This window comes from Oryzias latipes, chromosome 7 (assembly GCF_053564925.1).
Source record: "Oryzias latipes strain Hd-rR chromosome 7, Olatipes_Hd-rR_3.1".
Lineage (NCBI taxonomy): Eukaryota > Metazoa > Chordata > Actinopteri > Beloniformes > Adrianichthyidae > Oryzias > Oryzias latipes.
In genome coordinates this window covers 854,166-874,137 of record NC_136243.1, presented here as the reverse complement: position 1 = coordinate 874,137, position 19,972 = coordinate 854,166, and the positions used below count along the sequence as shown (strand labels likewise).

The 19,972-nt window shown below is 40.1% G+C and overlaps 1 protein-coding gene and 1 long non-coding RNA gene across 5 annotated transcripts in view; one reads left to right on the top strand and one right to left on the bottom strand.

The window, feature by feature from the left end:
* Nucleotides 1-19,972, top strand: part of LOC110013479 (uncharacterized) — a 33,856-nt gene that overhangs the window by 9,226 nt on the left and 4,658 nt on the right. The window lies entirely within an intron of this gene.
* tfe3a (transcription factor binding to IGHM enhancer 3a) overlaps nt 3,598-19,972 on the bottom strand; it is a 32,072-nt gene continuing 15,697 nt past the window's right edge. For 3 of the 4 annotated variants that reach the window (XM_023957123.2, XM_078949992.1, XM_011492597.4), the window contains 5 exons: nt 19,547-19,652; nt 18,997-19,053; nt 18,713-18,788; nt 10,766-10,913; nt 3,598-10,680 (listed from right to left, as the gene is read on the bottom strand). In XM_023957123.2, the coding sequence (XP_023812891.1) occupies nt 10,330-10,680; nt 10,766-10,913; nt 18,713-18,788; nt 18,997-19,053; nt 19,547-19,652 (738 nt within the window). In that variant the 3' untranslated portion in view covers nt 3,598-10,329. The remainder of the gene's footprint in view (nt 10,681-10,765; nt 10,914-18,712; nt 18,789-18,996; nt 19,054-19,546; nt 19,653-19,972) is intronic. The other variant, XM_023957122.2, reaches the window with a different exon arrangement.

Sequence of the window (19,972 nt, the reverse complement as noted above, 5' to 3'; positions counted from 1 at the left end):
GTCAAAATAAAACCGTAAGTGAACTGAAACAAAACAAGCCACCCTGGCCCCGGTGCCTAACAGCCTCTGTCCCTTATGGGCAAGGTAGCCACGGTTAAAATGAAATCTTACCCATAGTTAATTATCTCTTCTGAATGATTCCCACACAACCGCCACTAAAATGGTTCAAAACATTAGACTCATCCATATCAGGCTTTTTATGGAACAATAAACCTGCAAGAATTAGTTTAAAAACTTTAAAATCAGCAAAAAGCTGTGGAGGCTTAGAATTACCTAACTTCCACCAATACTTTCTTGCAAATAGATTACAATACATCTTAAAATGGTTGAAAACAATCCACAATCAAACTCATGGTTAGACTTGGAACAGACGTTGTGTGGAAAGATCAACCTGTCAGATCTAACATTTATTAGCCAAACAGTTAAAAAACAGGATTGTTTCAAAAGTATTAATATAAACGCCACTTTAACAGCCTGGTGGGAATTTCTCAAAATATCAAAATCGTCAATTCAACCGTGCAAAATGACACCCATCTGGAACAACCCAGACATCCTTATAAACAAAAAAATGATACACTTCCCAGCTTGGCAAGCATGGGGCATAAAACAACTAAAGCACGTAATTATTGATAAAAGATTCATAACTCCCCAGGAACTTCAAGACAAACATGGAATAAATAACTTCTTGGAATATCAGCAACTTAAATCAATTATTACCAAAAAGTTTAAATACAGAGACAACGATTTAAAGCTACCAGATGTAGTTACCACTCTGATTATTTCTCAATGAATAAAATATATTTCCCTTCCGACAACAAAATGGGATGCAGATTTGAGCATCAGCACAGATGAAAGCTTCTGGTCAGAACTTTGTCTAAACACCTTTAAACTGACAAAAAGTCCAAATCTGCAGTTAATCCATTTTAAAACTCCACACAGAATTTACTACACTGGACAGAGGATGTTCAAGATGGGTCTCAGTAACTCAGACATTTGCGAGCACTGTGACAGTAATCTACCCGACAGTTACATGCACGCACTGTGGTTCTGCACATAATCACAGCTTCACCGTCACTTTGTGTGCTTGGTGACATGAGTGCCATTGATATAGAAGGAGGATTAGTATCTATCATTTTCATAACTCTTTGTATTGCTACAAAAAATATTTTAATAAATTGGAAAAACAAGAAAAATATAAATATAAGTCAACACAGAAATCTCCTGCTTGATCAAATCAGCTTGGAAAAAATGTCAGCCCAAAGTTCAAATAACTTTGAAAGAATTCAGTCTCTCTGGTCTCCCATAGCTAACTCCGTGACTTAGGGGGTGGGGGGCCTGGTCGTCGCCGCTCCTTGCCCTTCTGCCGTGGTTCGGGGTGGGGTTCGGGGCCTCCGGTGGCCGGCGGGGGTTGGTGGGGGCTCCGTTGGTTGGGGGGTCGGGTCCGGTGCCTGTGTGGGGCGGGCTGGGGCGCTGCGTTGTCCAGTCATTGACATTGTCCAGACATTGTCCAGTCTTCATCCAGATGATCAGGTAGTTAGTGGTGCATTTACAAATGAAAGGTGGCTAATTGTAGGCTGTTGAATTAGTCATTTTGAGCCACCCAGCCATTTGGCTGTGTTCTGGACGTTGCAGGGGGAGTGAAAAATCCTGGACTTTCTAGTGTTAAATCCAATATAACACTGTCTATGACCATTAAATCTACACATGAGCACCAGACTCTGGATTCAGTTATATAAATGCAGGTTTATGCTAAACTTAAAGCCAATTTTTAGTGGCAGACACACAACTTGAATGACTAAAATTTATTTAGACTTTTTATTTAGGATCTTAGAAGACAATTGTATTTATACTGTTTTCTAGGAACATCGCAGATCAAAAACTCTTATAAGCATTAGCACAAACTTTTCCGCACAGTGTGTGAATGTTTGTTGTTGTGCATAATTGATATGACATCCCTTGGCCACCCTGCATTTTGCTCTGCCCACCCAGTGGCCACCCCTAAAAAGAAAATTCTGCGGGCATCCCTGTGGAGGTGAAGTCCGAAAAATACTGGGCTTTGGCTTTTTTGACACAATTCTGATATTCAGTTGCCCCTGTCAGCCTGTCGACAACGTTCCCCCTTTGGTTACTTCTGACGCCCGGGTGGCAGTCAAAGCACTAGACAGATGGTCCCCGGGATCAAGGCAGATCCAGTTTCTGACTCAGGACCTCACAGGTGTCTCACTGGATCACCATCATGAGTCTATCCACCTCCTAGGCATCGAGTCCCGTTGTTTTCTCAATCTTTTTTTTTTTTTTTTTTTTTTTTTAACTTGTCCTGTCCAACAGCTGGGCAGACAGATGAGAGCTGAGGGCCTCTTGTGTTGGACATATTTTACTTTAACAAGAGGGGTTATTAATCTTCAGACAAACCAAAGGTATGTCTGAATAAACCCCTTTTGTAATTGAGGCCAAACTTTATTGATTTCAATCATGTCTGAAAATCTTTGGTGTTGGACCGGACGGAAAAGGAAAGAGGGGAAGAAGAGAGAGGGACGTTAGAGAGAGGGGGGGTAGGGGGTGATAATAGGAGGGGAAGGGGGGTAAAACCATGAAGCAGCATAAAGCAACAGGAGGGGGGAACCCCGGGGAAAAAAAGAGGGCCCACAAGGGGTGTTGTAAATATGGCCCGACCAGGCTCGGCCACAGTTGGAAATTTGGCGGGGCCCAGCACCCAGGAGCAAGGACCAGAACCCACCCCCCAGGGACCAGACACCCCCGGCTCAGATGTAATGTGAACCCCCCCACCGCGCGGAGAGAGCACCGCCGGGCCCAGGAAGCCGGCACCCCGGGGACACGGCCGCCGTTGCAAAGGGGCCCGTACCCCCCACCAGGGAAGAGGCAGGGGACAGATGTTGTTTTCTCAATCTGCCTTGGCTGGATAGTAGTCACCTCTACTAATTTCTGGTGACCATTCTTCAGGCTGCTGAAAGGTCTGAAAACTGTGCTCCGTCGAGGTCCATTGTGGCCCCCACCCTCACAGAGATCAGCGCGACAGGAGAGATGGAGGGCTTGCCGGCTCAATTCGAGGACCTGTGAGAGGCCTACAATAAGCAGTGTGCCAGACTGCTTATGTAACTCATGTACAAACATTTACTATTAGTAAATGTTTGTACATGAGTTACATGTTTATTTGTACATTGTTGTTTAGTAAATAGTAAATGCTACTTACTAATAGTAATATATATATATATATATATATATATATATATATATATATATATATATATAAATATACAGCAAAGAAGCCACTTCTCTCCAAAAAAAACCCCATCAGGGACAGATTGATCTCCTGCAAAGAGTATGGTGAATGGACTGCTGAGGACTGGGGCAAAGTCATATTCTCCCATGAAGCCTCTTTCTGATTGTTTGGGAATCTGGAAAAAGGCTTGTCCGGAGAAGAACATGTGAGCGCTACCATCAGTCCTGTGTGACGCCAACTGTGAGGAAACTGGATTTTCTAGAAAGGACTGTATTAATAAAAATATTAGGTTGGTTCGTTCCCTTTTCAGTTTCCAGCACACAGAAATGAATGAATAATGACTCAGAGACGGTTACTTAGCTTCGGTGTAGATTTACTCTGCACAAAACAGCACAGATTTGTAAGCAGGGTTACAGACAGAGGAACAGGATCACAAGGTCTGAACCAGGTCTGAACAAAGATACTCAGAACAGGGCTTGGTATATATACCTGACATTTACATATTCAAAAGATGGTCTGGGGATCTATGGTGTTGCAGGCTGGATACTTGAAGGTCATAAAGCTTCAAGTGTCAGATCTCTCTGATGTTCCCACAGACATTTGCCAGAGCACAAACACCAGAACACACAAAAAGTAAAAAGGGAGGATGAGGAGAAACTGTGAGGACAATAGCTTGGTTGTGCTGTCTTAGGCTGTAATACATGCTCAGTGAATTAAGTTTAAACCATTAGTGTAATAAAAGGTATAGGTAAATGTAATAATAGTAAAAAGGGAGTTTCTAACTATTCTATTTCTAATTATTCCTAACACCAACAGTAAAGCATCCTGAGACCATTCATGTGTGGGGTTGTTTCCCATCCAGGGGAGGGGGGTCACTCACAATTCAGCCCCAAAACACAACCATGAATAAAGAATAGTACCAAAACACCCTCCAACAACGACTTCTTCCAACCATCCAACAACATTTTGGTGACAAACATGCATTTTCCAGAACCATGGAGCACCGGGCCATAAGGCTAAAGTGATAACTAAGTGGCTCTGGGACCAAAACATTGAAATTTTGGGTCTATGGCCTGGAATATCCTCAGATCTTAATCCATTTGAGAACTTATGGTCAATCCTCAAGAGGCTGGTGGACAAACAAAAACCCACTAATTCTGACAAACTCCAAGAAGTGATTCTGAAAGAATGGGTTACTATGAGTCAGGACTTGGACCAGAAGTTGATAGAGAGCATGTCCAGTGGAACTGGAGAGGTTCTGAAAAAGAAGGGCCAACACTGCAAATACTGACTCTTTGCATAAATGTCATGTAATTGTCAATAAAAGCACAGAAACAACTGAAACAAAGATCTAAAAACAGTTTTACAGCAAACAAATATTTGTTTCATCCTCAAAACCTTTGGCCATGACTGTATGTTAGAGGTTTACAGATAATATTGAACTTTTTCACCACTGTCTTACAGTATCTATATCCTCACAATCTTTTGAGTTTTTACTCTTGAATTTATTTACAATTGATATCGGCTCATTTTGGTTCACATCAGAGAGAAGGATTGAGTGTGGGACCCTTTTGCATTTTGGAATTTCCACTGCCAACTCTGGACCCACGTTTACAAAATAGTTATTGAGGCGGCTTCCTGCTTCATAGATGTTAGAGCTTTGACCCTTCTCATTTGTAAAGTAATCTTTTGCATTTTTTTTACCATTTTTAATTACGTTATATAATATTTCCAAAACTTGCTTCACGTTGTTTTTATTTTCATTCAGTAGATTATTAAAGTACACTTTTTTATTGTACAGTGTTATTTCACTTTGTTTATTTTTGTATGACTGCAGGTGACCTTTGAAGAAAATGTGTTGTTATTAGAGTTCGTCTCCTCACCTCGTAAGACAAGCATCTTCACTTATCACTTGTTTAGACTGCAGTGGGTAAAAACTTCTCCAGCTCCTCCAGGCTCCCGTGGATTCTTCAGGGGAAATGCCTAGTTGGGCAATCTTGCAGTGTCTTACCCAAGTGCTTTGAATTTTTCCAGGCTTTTTAAAATAACCTGCTCTCATCGTCGCCGCCCACCTTTACGAGCCACCAGCCCAGGGGGACGGCAAGGGCGGGAAGTAAAGTAGCTTCTATTTGAAAATTCAAGATGCCGGCCTTTTCCCCAAGGTCAAAGAAACTTCTGTGGTGTTTAAAGACTTGAATTGGTGGCATGTGTTTGCAATTTCGTGAAAATCGCACAAACAAAAATGTTGTTCTCCCCTGTTGGCGAAAAACACAAAAATCGCCAATTCTCAGAGTTATTCTTAAAATGGCTGCCAAAAGTTCCTTGGGATATCCCAGACACGTATGTTTTGGTTTTGTAACTGTCTTTTGAAATAGTTTTTTTTCCGCTCACGGGGCCAAAATCGCTTATGGTATTGCACGCTGTGATGTCATCATCTGGGTGTGTGTCAAATTTGCGCTCAAAGACGCCCAAATCTTTCCAACTGTGAAAACAATTTGGTCCTGCCAGTTTGCAGTTCTTTGGAGGTCCGCAAAGCTGTCCATGTGCTAACCAGAGGTAGCCTGACTAACTTCAGGTACCGAGATGAGATTCTCAGAGCCCCTGTGAGACTATATGCTGGGTTCCTCCTAATGCAAGACAGTGTTAGAGCTCATGTGGCTGGAGTGCGTCAGCAGTTTCTGCTAGACAAAGGTCTTGATGTAATGGACTGGCCTGCCCCTACCCCAGACCTGAATCAAATTGAGCACATCTGGAACATCATGTCTTGATCCATCCACCAACGCCAGGTTGCACCACAGACTGTCAACAAGTTGGCAGATGCTTAGGTCTCGCTGTGGGAGGACGTCCATCTGATTTCAATCAAATGTGAGCTCCATTGTGTGCATTCTTGGGTTGTTTGTCCGTTCCTAATATAAGTGCAGCATGGAACTTTTGTTAAACTGTACCATACAAACAATAGTTATCACCCCACAATATTTTCAGTGCAAGCACCATGTGAGAAGCCCAAGTAGTGTGGCGAAGATGATGTTTCTGGTATGTCTTACTGAAACACAAAAACAGAATACCTTTTGCTGTAGCTGGAGCAAGTGCAGCATAGGATTGTGGAGGTATTGTTTGAAAAACACACCCAAATTGTTTTTCAATTTTAAATTGTTTTTTGTTCCTGAACAGTTGTTTGTTTAAGTTTTTGGTGTGAACTTCATTAGTTATTTCTGTATTTTGAAAAAATTTGTAATGTTTTTTTACAGTTTACATGTTTTGCAGACCGCATGTTTTATACACTTTTGCAGCTGTATTTATTTAATATTTAATATTTATTTCTTTATTTAATAAGAATCTCATTTTTGATAATAATTTTTCATAATAATTTTAGTAATATTTTTAATTATCTAATATAAATGTCATTTGTGATGTCCTTTATTGATGTTATATTATATAGATTATTTCTGAATGTTGTGTTGCTGCCACAGAAATGAAATTTCCCCATTGTGGGATTAATAAAGTCATCTATCTATCTATCTATCAAAAACAAGTTTATGGGAAGTGGTTTATTTCAATATAAAATCTGAATGTGGATGAAACTTCAGCATAACAACATGTATGTTTGTAAACATGGAGAAAAACAAACTGAAATCCCTTTACAGAAGAAGAGTGTTTTCAGATATGAATGAGAACTAAAGCAGAGGCTGAAATAAATTTTGGTTTCATCAAACATTTCTCCATCTGAGAATCTAACTGTTTACAGTAACCATGTGACGGGACGGTAAACAGCATCTTTGTCTTCACCAGACAAAAACACTGCACTTTTCCTTTGGAAGACGGACCCACTTGCAGGTTTAAGATCAATCCATATTCTCTAGATCAATGTTTTTCAACCAGTGTGCCGCGGCACACTAGTGTGCCGTGGGAGATGGTCAAGTGTGCCGTGGAAAATTGCCCTCATTAACTGATCTAAAAACATTAACCATCTCCAGGAAATCAGCTCTTTGTTCATCCAAACAGGTCCTGATAAAACACTGAGTAGTTAGGAATATAAACGATCATAAAATACTTTTTTCGTTGTGTTTATTTGATTCTATTAAAGACATTTTGATAAGAATGACGGTAACGCGAAATAGCTGCAGCTATAACTGTGTAAGGAAAAGTCCCGCAGCTTTTACTGTCTCCACGACTCCACCAATCATTCTTGAAGGCTTAATCACATGTCATCAGTCTGACCAATCAGAAGTGGTTAAAGTCTCCACTTCCTTGTTCCAATTTAGCTCATAACTCAGTCAGTTCCGACAAAAACACCAGCTAAAGCTCGTCTTTAGCGGTGTAACTTTCCACAGAATCCGGTATCAGACCGTGGAACAAGTGAACAAAACCATGAAGCTCAGAGACGCGAGTCTTTCTGCCGTTTTCTCGCAGTTTTCACACTACATCTCCCATGATGCATTGGGTTAAAGGGACAGCGTCTTGAAAACACAACGAACATACAGTTTGTATGTAACTTAACTTTTATTACATCTTTTAGAAAAACATCTGCAACTTCCTGCTTTTTCTGCCACAATTATCACAAAAATGCACGTCAGATTGCCGGGGGGGGGGGGGGGGGGGGGGCTGTAGATCAAAACAGACTATGAGTTTCTGCTTTTTTTTTTTTTTTTTTGGGATGCTGGTGTGCCGCGGGATTTTTGTCAAGGTTAAAGTGTGCCGTGGCTCAAAAAAGGTTGAAAAACACTGCTCTAGATTGATCTAGAGTTCTCCACTAAAACTGTGGGATGCTGAAAACAAGTTATTATCAAGTTCAACCAGTTTTACCTGAACCAGAGAAGATTCTATCCCAAGGAACAGATTGTTCTCTACCAATAGACTGTTGGTCTATTTTTAAAACGCTTGTGTTTATTTTCATTTGTGTTTTAAATAAAGAAATTAAATTGATGACTACGTGTGTCTGTGTTCGTATGAGGTTCTATTTGTACCAAAAATATGAAAATATGTTTTTGCGTCCACTATCTATGTTTTGGGTCCATTGTCTATGTCTACTACTAAGCAATATCTTCTGCATGCCCATGCTTCTTTGATTATTACTTTGTATTTACTTGCTGATGTATATGCTAGCTTTATGCTTAAAACTTTGCATTTGTCTTTATTATTGTTGTTTCCCCATGTCTTCTCATTACTGTGTCAGGAAAGTCCTTAGCAACTGTTGCTAGTGTTGTTAGCTACGTCGTTGCTCCGTGTCGTGTCCTTAGATCTTGTCGATTTTCAAATATTGCCAAAGTAGTCAGAAAAGTCCTTTGTACGGCTGGTAAATTGTTTCCTGTACTACCACGGAACAAAACACGTTTAAAAAAAAAAAAACCTTTATTGAAATTCCTGCAAATGTGCATTGCCAGAAGGGAGGGGGGGGGTGCATGCATACAACGGTTTCACGTTCCCGAAGCAACTTGCAAATATTTTTAAGGTATTTAGAGTATGGCTTCAATTAAATCTGATGATGAAAGTATTAATTAAAAGTCTTGTGAAAAATAGCTGATCTTTATCAAACAATTCTGATGGATAAACGAGGAAAAGAGGCGCACAAAAGAGCATTACACTGGTCCCGAGAGCGCAACCTCATGGTCAAATAAATACATAACAGATTAAAAAGAAAAGATCAAAATCCAGTGAAAGGTTTTGGCCTTCCTGCTCCTCGCTTATCCATCCGATTTGTGACAACATTTTTGATAAAGATCAGTTATTTTTTAAAAGACTTAAATAATAGTTTCATCTCCATATTTAATTGAAGCCAAAGTCTCAATAACTTGAAACAAATTTAAATAGTGTTTGTCATGGTTAACGCTAGCGCCGGCTTTAATAAACTTTTTTTGTTCCGCAGCAGTACAGGAAACAATTTAACGGCCGTACAAAAGAATGTCTGATGACTTTGGCAAAATTTGAAAAACGACAAGATCTAACGACACGACATGGGAAACGTCGTAGCTAAAGTCACTAGCAACAGTTGCTAAGGACTTTCCTGACGACATAGTGAGACCACAGTGGGTAACGACAATAACAAAGACAAATGCAAAGTTTTAAACATAACGCATGAACCAATGTTCAATGAACTCGTTCAGTAGACATAGACAATGGACACAAAAACATATTTCTGGCACAAATGGAACCTCATATGTTCGGTAATCCAAATTGCTTCCATACCCATCTGGCCCCTCCTCATTGCTCCATTTGGAGCTGTAGTGGTGTCCAAAAGTTTTTTTTTTTTAAAGGAGTAGCCATAGTGACTTAGGGCTGGCTATCCCTCTGCCGGTAGGGTGATCCACGTGGCGCTCTGGCATGAAGAAAAATAGCATTTCTATAGGTGGTTGTGCTCTGAATCACAGAGGTTTTCATTTAAGTATTAGTATTACGTTTTCGTTTAAGCATGACTTTTTAAAGGTATAAAATTGATGTTATCTATGTTAGCGCATGGCTGCCAGCGCTTGGAAAATACATGACTGCTGAACTATTAATGCCGTCATAGAGTGGTAGTAACGTCCGAATTTGAAGGGACACTGTTTTTTCCACATCTCTCTACTTGGAGGGATAAAGTTAGGGATAGGGAGAAGCCGTAGGGGTAGGGAAATAATTGGGTTTCTGCCATTATCTTCCCTTTTGTTTGTTTCCAGCCTGCAGTAAAAAGACAAGAATAAAAGTGATTTTCCATAGCAGATCTCCTGTTTGCAGCAGTAATCTGTTTTCCAAAAAAAATAAAGTGATAACTGATAATTCATGTATGTTTACCAAGCCTTTCGTATAGGACTAATGCACAACACTAACGACACTGCACAGGTGAGCACACAACTGCAGAAGCAGTTGTGTTTAGTATTTATGTGTTTTAACTTTCTTAAATTCATCCCATCAGAAAGCCAACCTCCATTCTCAGTTTTTGTGTGGACACTTGGTGGACTCAATAGGATGATACACTACATCTGGCAGCTGCCCTGGTAACAGAACATGAGCCAGCATACTGCAGCAGTAACTTTGCCATGGTAACAGCATCTAACCTGCTATCCCAGTCTAAAAGATAATTTAAAGCTGAACCCGCGCACCATCTGATGACATCATCAAAGGTCTTCATCCATGCTAAAGCTGCTACTCCGACTGGTAGTCTTTGAGGCTCCACAGACCACCAGGGGGTCAGATGCCACTCCTCCTTGGATGTCCTCCATTAGTAACCCTTGCAGGCCATGCATCTCTGTCAGCCCCAGGTCACACATCAAGTCTGGGGAGAAAACGTTGCAGGCCTCAAGAGTATCATCCTGCTCTACAAAGCTCAAGGCATCCTCCCCCAGAGAGAGGGAGGTCAGAGAAAAGGAGGAAGAGATGGGGGGAGGGAATGGTGACAAGAGAAAAGTCTGGGGGTCCACAGAAGAGGAAGATAAGAGACCATGTTGACGGGCCTGCTGCTCCAACTCCTGTGATGAAGATAGATTTGGCAACAGTGATCCCCAACAACTCCAAAATAACAATACTTTCTTTGAGCATCCTCCTCCTCCCCACCTGAATACGCAGTAGCAGAAAGCGGTTGGTGCTCTCCAGCTTTTTCTGTCTTTCCTCCAAGTCTCGCGCTCTCTGCTGGTCTTTCTGCAGTTTGCGGATGTAATCTACTGACGCCTTCAAGATGGTCCCCTTGTTCCACCTGGCCTCCCTAAGCCACCAACAACAAATAGAGCCTTGTTAGAGAAGCGACATCATGCCTCTGCTGGCTGACCCTGATCGTTTGGGAATTGATTTGTTTCTATGTAAAATCTGAGTGTGTATGCAATTTCACCAACAAATCTGAAATCCCTTGCCTTTTCAGAACCTTATTGAAAAGAGATTTTTAATAAAGCAAAAAGAGATTTTTATTGGTCACCATCTCAGAAAAAAATGTGGTTTCATATTCAATTCGTTCTAATTTATGTAAACCACCAATTCAGAACCAAAGATGTATCATAAAAACCATATTAAAAGTCTATTAACATTCTATTCAGTCCAGACATTTCTAATATGGACACGTTATCCAAGATGATCCTAATTGTAAAGCAGCCAATATCAGCAACCAACAGGTTTTATGGAACGTTTTTAGTGTAACTCCTGGACTGACCAAGCAAAATATGACGGAGGAAAGAAAAACTCTTTAAATTCAAGATAAGAAACCATCAGTGGACCCAGACTCAGTATGTGGGCCATGTGCTGTGACTGGTTAGAATCAGAGGAAAACACAAAAAACTCTAGTACATCTGTTGAAAGATGAACAGGATGATTAAGCAGCAATGAAACGAAGCAGATGGGGTAAAGACTATGAGAGGTCTGAGGTCATTATACTTGGTCCTAAAAACCTCAGAAATGCTCTGTCTGCTCAGATAGTCTCCCTGGATGGCATAAGTATAGCCCCCAATTCCACAGTTAGAAACTTTGGGGTTGCTAGAAGTTGAAGCTGGGGTAACTATGGTGCTTCGGGGTTCTGTCCTCTTTTCTCTTCTACTTCTACCCTTCCTCTCTTCTCTATTATTGATCATTATTCATCATTTAGTTCTCCATGCCTCTGTTTGGTGCAGTGATTCATGTATTGTCCCTCTTTTCCTCTCCCCTCCTGGGGAGTGGGAGTGCTTCCAGACTCCTGTTGGCTCATCCGTGCTCCAGTTCCTGACCGTCTACCTCCCCTTTGCTCCCGCTCCTACACCTGGCTGTGGATCCTGCCTCTGGCTCATCTCTGGCTCGTCTCTGCTCTGTACCTGACCGTGTACCTCGTCTCTGCTCCTGCTCCTACACCTGGCTGTGGTTCCTGTCTCTGGCTCGACTCGCACCCCTGACTGTCCCCCCAACCACAGCTGGATGAAGCTCGTCTGCTGGACTTTTATATATGTAGTTGTAGATTTAGATAAGTTAATTCTTCTCTAAGATTTCTGGTAAATCGCCTGTCCGTCCTGGGGGAGGATCCCTCCTTCATGTGGACACCCCTGAGATTTCTTTGTTTTTTCCGGAATCTGTTTTTTTGGGAGTTTTTCCTTACCGCGAAGGGGGGTCTAAGGGCAGGGATGCCAGTATAGCTTAGTCAGTTTGTTAGTTCATTTTAGTATTTTCCTATTGAACTCTTTGTATTCATGATCCTTTTGATTTCATGTTTTACTTCGAAGCCCATCGAGACGACTGTTGTTGTGATTTTGGGCTATACAAATAAAATTGAATTGAATTGAATTGAGAGCATTTGTTGTTGAAAAAAATAGTTCCGTTAGAAACTGCAACAACAGTCCAAAAGACAGGATCCTAACCAGCTCAGTCTGGTACCGTACCTGTTCAAGAAGCAGAAATATCTTAAAGTTCAGTCTTGAAATGTTTCAGCACTCATCCAAGTGGTTTCATCATCTGACTGACCAATAAATGACAACCTGTACATCGCTGTGTCTCCTAAAGATTTTCAACCTATTAATGTTCTTTTTAACTGAATTTTAGACATCAAGTCATGGATAACAGAGAACTTATCAAAGCTTCTGATTTAGTTCTAATTCATTCATATCTGAAAACACAGTTCCTCTATAAAGATATTTCAGTTTGTCTTTTCTCCACTAGTTTTAATTATCGGTCTTGAAGAAGAGAGCGATGATTTTACCAAAACTTCAGAGTTTTAAACTTTCTCACTCTATGAGAAACATAGGGGTTTGTAGGAGTTTATTTATTTAAAACAAGGGGATATGCACAAAAGAACATTGGTCATATGAAACATGAATAGATTTCTTGTGCCAGATTTTAACAAATTTAGCCAATTTCCACCTGCAGTCCCTAGGAAAGTGAGAGGCAAAACAATTTACTGAGCTGAATTTTATCCCACATCAGTACCTCTGTGCACAAGTACAGAGGTACTGATGTGTTTTTATTTTAAGTTATTGTAGTGCACTGCTCTTTGGTTTACCCAAAAAAATTTATGTAGGTGTACAACTATTACAGAACTCAGCCACACCAGTTCTAACAAAGACCAGGGGGCGGGAACACATTACGGTAATTTTAAAATTGCTGTATGTTTTAGGATTGATTTTAAGATTCTTTTAATGGTTTAAAAATATATTTATATGGTCTTGGGCCTTTGTGAACCCTGAGGTCCTCTGGTGCTGGCCTATTAGCTGTCCCTAAGGTGAGGACCAAAACATAAGGTGAGGATTCGTTCTCCCATTATGGTCCTCGCCTCTGGAACAGCCTGCCAGAGAACCTAAGGACCGCAGAGACTGTAGAACATGGCTTTTAAATGATTTTATCTGGTTATTTATTTTTAAAAGACATTAGTTATTTTTAAAGAGCTGCTCAAAGCACATTTTTATAAATTTTCTTTGAGATTTGGTAATGTCAACCCTCCCCTTATAGTATTACTTTTCCATTTCAAATTGTAAGTTTCTTTAATCCGTTTAGACGGGGAGTAGTTTAGTGTAATAATTTGGGTTTTATCTATAACAATTTTATATCCTAAATAGTGACAAAATTGTTTCAAAAAGTCCATCAATATAGGAAGCTTTTTGTCTGTTTTTTTTAAGAAACATTATTATGTCATCTGCAAATAAAGCCAATTATCTGCTTTTTGTTGCCTCTCTCTATTCCTTCTAAGGTAAATTGCACATTCTTAAGGATATGTAGACTTTTCCTAATATTGTCTTGTGTCTGGTGTCCTTTAATAAAACCTGTCTGGTCTTCATCTATTAGATCAGACACAAAAAGTTCAATTCTTTTGCATTGTATTGATGTATATATTTTAAAGTCTATGTTCAAAACAGAAATTGGCCTGAAGTTTTGGCATAATTCTGTATCCTTCCCTTCCTTGGGGATAAGAGAAACAACTGCTTCCTCCCATTAAGCGGGGATACTTCCTTTCTTTAATGTCCAATTAAGGCATCTGAGTAGTAAAGGTGACAGGTCACTTTTAAACAGCTTATATATTTCAGAAGGGGACCCATCACTACCTGATGCCTTTCAGGTCTTTAGTTTTCCAATAGCATATCTCATTTCTTCTGCCTTAATTTCTTATTGTTTTGCACTTCTCCTATAGATGGTAGATCAAGTCAGTCAAGAAAGCTAGTTACATTGTCTACACTTGCTAGTAGGGGCTTTGAATATAAATCTTTGTAGAAATTCTCAAAAATATCTAGTACTTACTCTGGATCATCTGTTAATCTGTCTGTGCTGGGATTTTTTATACTAGTTATTGTGTTTTTAGTTTGTTGTTATCTTAATCGTCTTGCTGACAATTCCATTGCCTTTGGGCCGGAATCAGGATACATTTGCTTAACAAACCTTGTCTCCCCCCCCCCCCATTTCTTCAATGAAAATATCATTTATTTCTGTCATTAGTGTTTTCATTTGTTGTAGGATAGCTTGGGATGCCTTTGCTTGTGCTGTTTTTCTAAGTCATTAGTGCCCGAGCACGTAGTGCAAGGACCCCATTGTTTCTGTTAGGTTTATTCTTCTTCTTCTACGTTATTATTATTCTTCTGACAAAAGAGTCGCATTTTTGAGGCCTTTAACATACCCGAAAACTCACCAAATTTTGCACACGCATCAGAAGTCGCGAAAAAATTTCGTATTTTATGGGAGACCGGCATGGGTGCAAAAAAACGGCTTGATAGCACCATCTACAAAATTGGTTTTCGCAAGCCCCACCATATGCTTCAATGTACAAACATGATTTTTTCAGGGCATGTTTATCAGATGGAAACCTACAAAAAAGTCTCTCAAGCCCCACCTGTCACTTGCACAGGAAGTATGCCATATTGATGTCAATTTGTCATTTTTGCTGTATTTTGGTCATTTGCAGGCCTCGTTCTAGAACGAACTTCCCCTAGAGATTTGTGAATAATGACTCCAAACTTTGGTTTTGTAAACTAGACACATATCCGATCTTATATTGTGAAGCTTTTGAGTTTTTCTTTATGTTTGTGACTGTGGCGGCACGTCGAACTTTGAGGTCTTTTCGAAAACACGACATGAAAAGAAAATTTGCCATTTCTTAGCCATGCATAAACTATCTCCTCCAAAATTGATATGCATGATTGTAGTCTGACTTTGAACACATCTGCAGTGGAACAATCAGGAACAGGTGTAGCGCCACCTGCTGGCAACAGGAAATGACATGTTTTACTTGGAGCATCACTTCTCCAAGTGGGATGAGCCGACACACCTCAAAACTTTGTCCACCTGTTGAAAAGCCATTGAAGCCATTTTACTCTGATAAATAAACACAACTTTCAACGCGGGGGTGTGGTCGTGACAGAACGGCAAAGTTGGACGTCTCCCATGCACACAAAAGTTGCTCTCACGTGCACATTCCTTGTCCGATCTCACTGAAATAAATAAATTTGATGAAGCTTCCATTCTGAACCCATGGATATGACAATCTTGGGCGAGCTCAATAGCGCCACCTAGTTATTGAAAAACACAGTTTTAGTCGCATTCTGCCCTGTCCTTTCTCTGTGCTTCGTCTGACGTGCATGAAATTAAAACTGGAGATACTCAGAAGGGTTTTCTATCAGAATCTGCAGTTTAATGGGTGTACACCTGCCGGTGCCTGCATAAGCCACCGCCAAACAGGAAGTGGTCGATTATGTGCACTCTACAAATTTGATACAAATTTCATAAAAAAATCTGCCGTTTGTCTCAACAAGCTGAGATTTCAGAATTAGATGCCTCTTACAAACTCCACCTTTGATATGTAACACTATAGGGTCTACAAGAAACTTCATCACTCTATTGTACAGAAAGTAATCTTTGAAATTTGGGACGCAAACAAATATTTTTATCATAACTTCTGTTTAGGTTATCAGCACTAAACTTTCCCAGCATATATGGATTTATGTGCTACTGCTTCCTAAATATTTTCAGAATTTAAACGTGCATTTTCACATTTGCACATTTTCTTTCTTTAACACTGAAATAACTTTTTTTCTTTTAATGGGATTATTTAGATCATTCACAGTAAGTGTAACTGTTTTTATATTACGACCCAGTGCTAAATTTCTTCCCAAACTTGGGATGTCCAGCCCAAAAAACCTGTAGCCCCAAAAAGAAAAGTGGAATGAGCATTTTCCATTCCTTTCCCCTATTGGTCTGAGAGGAGGGATTCATCGGGTGTAAGGAGGGCCACTAGACCAACATCCATCGTCTGTGTAAATAATTCCTAACAGCAAAAATTATTATATGATGAGGAACTCTATATATGTAGAAAAAAAAGGACTTAATTTAAGTGTCATTTGTAAAATTCATAGTGTAACTCGTCGGAATTCCTGGAGTTTCTCCTTTGCTCACCGGGCTGCTCCATTTCCGCTTTTTTCGATGGGCCGTTACCATGGAAATCCATGAAGCAGCCGCTCCTGTGTGACATCATCCCCAATGTTTTTTCCAATTTTTTCTGCATTTATTTTGTTCCAATGCCGTTTTAAAAAATGTGTAGTTTTGGGGTTATGCTAAGGAATCCTCCAGATTGAAAAGCAGGACTTTCTTTTAAAGAAATAAGTGGGTAAGCGGCCTTTGAGAGGGGCTAAGCCAATATAAGGGGTGAACTTTTCCCAGTTTAGAGAGAGAAGTCTTGCTTGCAGTGGTGGCAACAAGCTCTCCACTGACCAATCAGATGCCTTAAAGCAGTGGTCCCCAACCACCGGGCCGCGGACCGGTACCGGGCCGCAGGAAATTTTGGCACCGGGACGAACAGAAAGAAAAAATAATTTACATTTTATTGTTTTTTTTCGAAAAAACGTTTTTATTTTGAAAATTGACCGGATTCTCTCTGTTACATCCGTCACACTTAATCACACATCACGTGATACACCCCGCTAAAATTAAACCCAAACAACCAAAATGAGCAAAAACCAAACTTCTTTAGAAAGTTGCTCTGACAAGGGGAAACGGTCCAATGAAGGGACAAAAGAGGAAACTGCACCCGCTAAAAAAGGGAAATCTGCCTTTTACAGGCAGCGGTAAACGTGCCTTGCGTTGAAACCCCCCCCCCAACCCACCGGTCCACGGTAAACGTGTCTTGCGTTGTACCGGTCCGCAGTGTGACAAAAAGGTTGGGGACCACTGCCTTAAAGTATATGGTGCCTGCTGGGCCCAACGTCAAACGTTCAAAAAGTGTGACAGATTTCATGTAACCTGCCTTTAAGTTTGGATTTGGATTTAGAAATGGTTTATTTTAAGCAATCGCAACAAAAATAAACTAAAGAAAAACAACATAGATTAATTAGATAAGATAGATAAGATTAGATAGACAAGACAGACCAGACCAGACCACCAACGTGTCGTCCTAGCCAAAGTTCCCATTTTTAAACTTGAACATGATTCAACGCCCAAATTGCGCCGTGACATCAAAACGAGCTGCTGCAAGGCCGATGCGCAGCACTTGATGCCCAAATCGCACTGCAGAACCTCTGATCTGATTGAAACTGGATGCCTCTGCCACGTGAAACGCGTTCGGTGTGAATGCAGCTTAAGGGACAAGGCCAGAAACGGTTGGATTCTTTCTTTGTTTTTTGGGGAACAATAAAATTCTATTGTTTATTTTTTAAAATGTACTGGCCTGGTCATCCTGTTTTTCAGCGTTTAGTTTTTACTGGAAAAAGAACCCAGTCACACTGTCCAATCAGATGACTCAATTAAAGTATGTGGTGCCTGCTGGGCCCAACGTCAAATGTTCAAAAAGTTTGACAGATTTTATGTAACCCGCCTTTAAGTTTGGATTTGAATTTTCCATTTAGAAATGGTTTATTTCAAGCAATCACAACAAAAATAAAGTAAAGAGAAACAACAGAAAAATATACTTATACAGAGGTATTATGCACCTATTATGTACAATTATTTATGCATCTTTTTACTTATTTGTTTGTATGATCAACTATCTAGTGATCTGTAATTCTAGTTTTACTTGTCTTTTTTTCTTTGACCTGGGATGATGAGTGAATTTCTCACTGTGAGATAAATAAAGTTTAATTCAATATATCAAACTTAGTATACTTATTGGTGAAATTATTGGAAACTAAATATACATGTGAATACATCTGGATATACCTGTTACTAATTCAATTTTAACGACTTTACATCATTAATAATCAATATTAGCACTTATGCATTTGGTACATAACACATTGAAACCATTAAAATATTGGTAGTGGTAAATGGTAGGGGGTGGAGTTTCAACAGCTCACTCCTGATTGACGAGTGTGGTTTCTATAGAAACACTGACTAAGGCCGATTTGGACCGATCACTGCTTACTGACAATGTCTGGCTTCAACATTATGGTGTCCATATCGGGGAAAAATGGCGACTGAATTGCCTTCATTCGCTGGAGCCAGAATTATGGTGATATCTAACTCACTCAGTCCAGTTCTCAAGAACATTGAATGGCTGCTGCCCTGGCTAATCAGTGTAGTATTAGAGTTATGCAGTGTAAAATCAGTGTAACAGGAGTGTAGTATTTGTATGAGTTTACTGACATGTCAGAGGATTTAGGGATCAGCACTCCGAGTTCTTTAATCCGGTCGTTGATGTTGAAACGCCGTCTTCTTTCAACTGAAACAACGACAAAGAGGAGGTTGTTTATAATTTTTTATTTTTTAACTTTGATCACTTTTCTGAGAGATGTAGACGCCCTATCACAATCAGACACCAAATCAACAGCTTTTTAGATCTGAACAACCAAGCCGACTCTATGCCTTCCTGTTGAGGCACAGCAGGGGGATTATTTACAGCACTGGAGGAACCACATAGAAATACTCACTGAGGTTGTGATTGTTCTTTTTCTGTCTGTCTTTCATCAAAGCCTTGGCCTCATCCTCTGCAACAACATTGACCAAAAATTGTCAGCAGACTTCTATTTTACCTTCAGAAGACTTCCTAAAAAATAAAAAGGTCCAGCAGAAATTCCAGGAATACTCTGTTTCAAACTACATGGGAACACTTTTTGTTTGTTTTTGCTAAGGTGATGCTGAGAGGACACATAGAAACTGCCCCCTGTTGTAATCTTCATGGACAAGAGGACAAACTTTCACTAAACAAAGTTGTCCTCTTGAATTCACTTCTTATCCTGTTTTCTCAGCTTTGGTTGGACGTGTTCTGGTTCAGCAGTTCATCTTCTTTCTTTGGCTTCTATAATGCAACTGTTCCAAAGTGTATTTACAATTTTTGAGGTTAGCAAAGACAAAAAATTTTGTCCTGCTGAAACTGTCATTGCAGTTTTATAGCTCCAATCAATCAAATGACCAAAACGGTTCACCTGATGCAAGTTTCTGGGATTGGTTGCATGTTGGAGTTCAGATAGTGCCTCTTACCACTCAGCTCTTTCTTGATGACGTGCAGATTGGCTGGGCAGCTGTTGCTAATGGCAGCTGATGGGACTTCTTGTCCTCCACTCACATCCTGAACATTTTCTGGCAGCTGCAACAGACCAAACAGAAGACATGTGTCACTGACACCACCTATTGAAAAGCAAAGCTTCAAAAACATCAAGGAATCTTTACGAAAATCAATCAATATCACACCAATGACTTAACATGTCCAAAAAACATTCAGGAACATTTCTGAAGACTAGAGCCTTCTCAGAAAAAAACAGGAACATCGATGACATCTCAGAAACAACAGGAATGGTGAGAAACAGCTGAAGTGTCTGAAAAAACAGATGTGAAAACTAGAATTATTTAATGAGCTACAAAAAGCCTATGAAAAATTAGGAAGGTAGTTCAAAAGAAGAAATATCT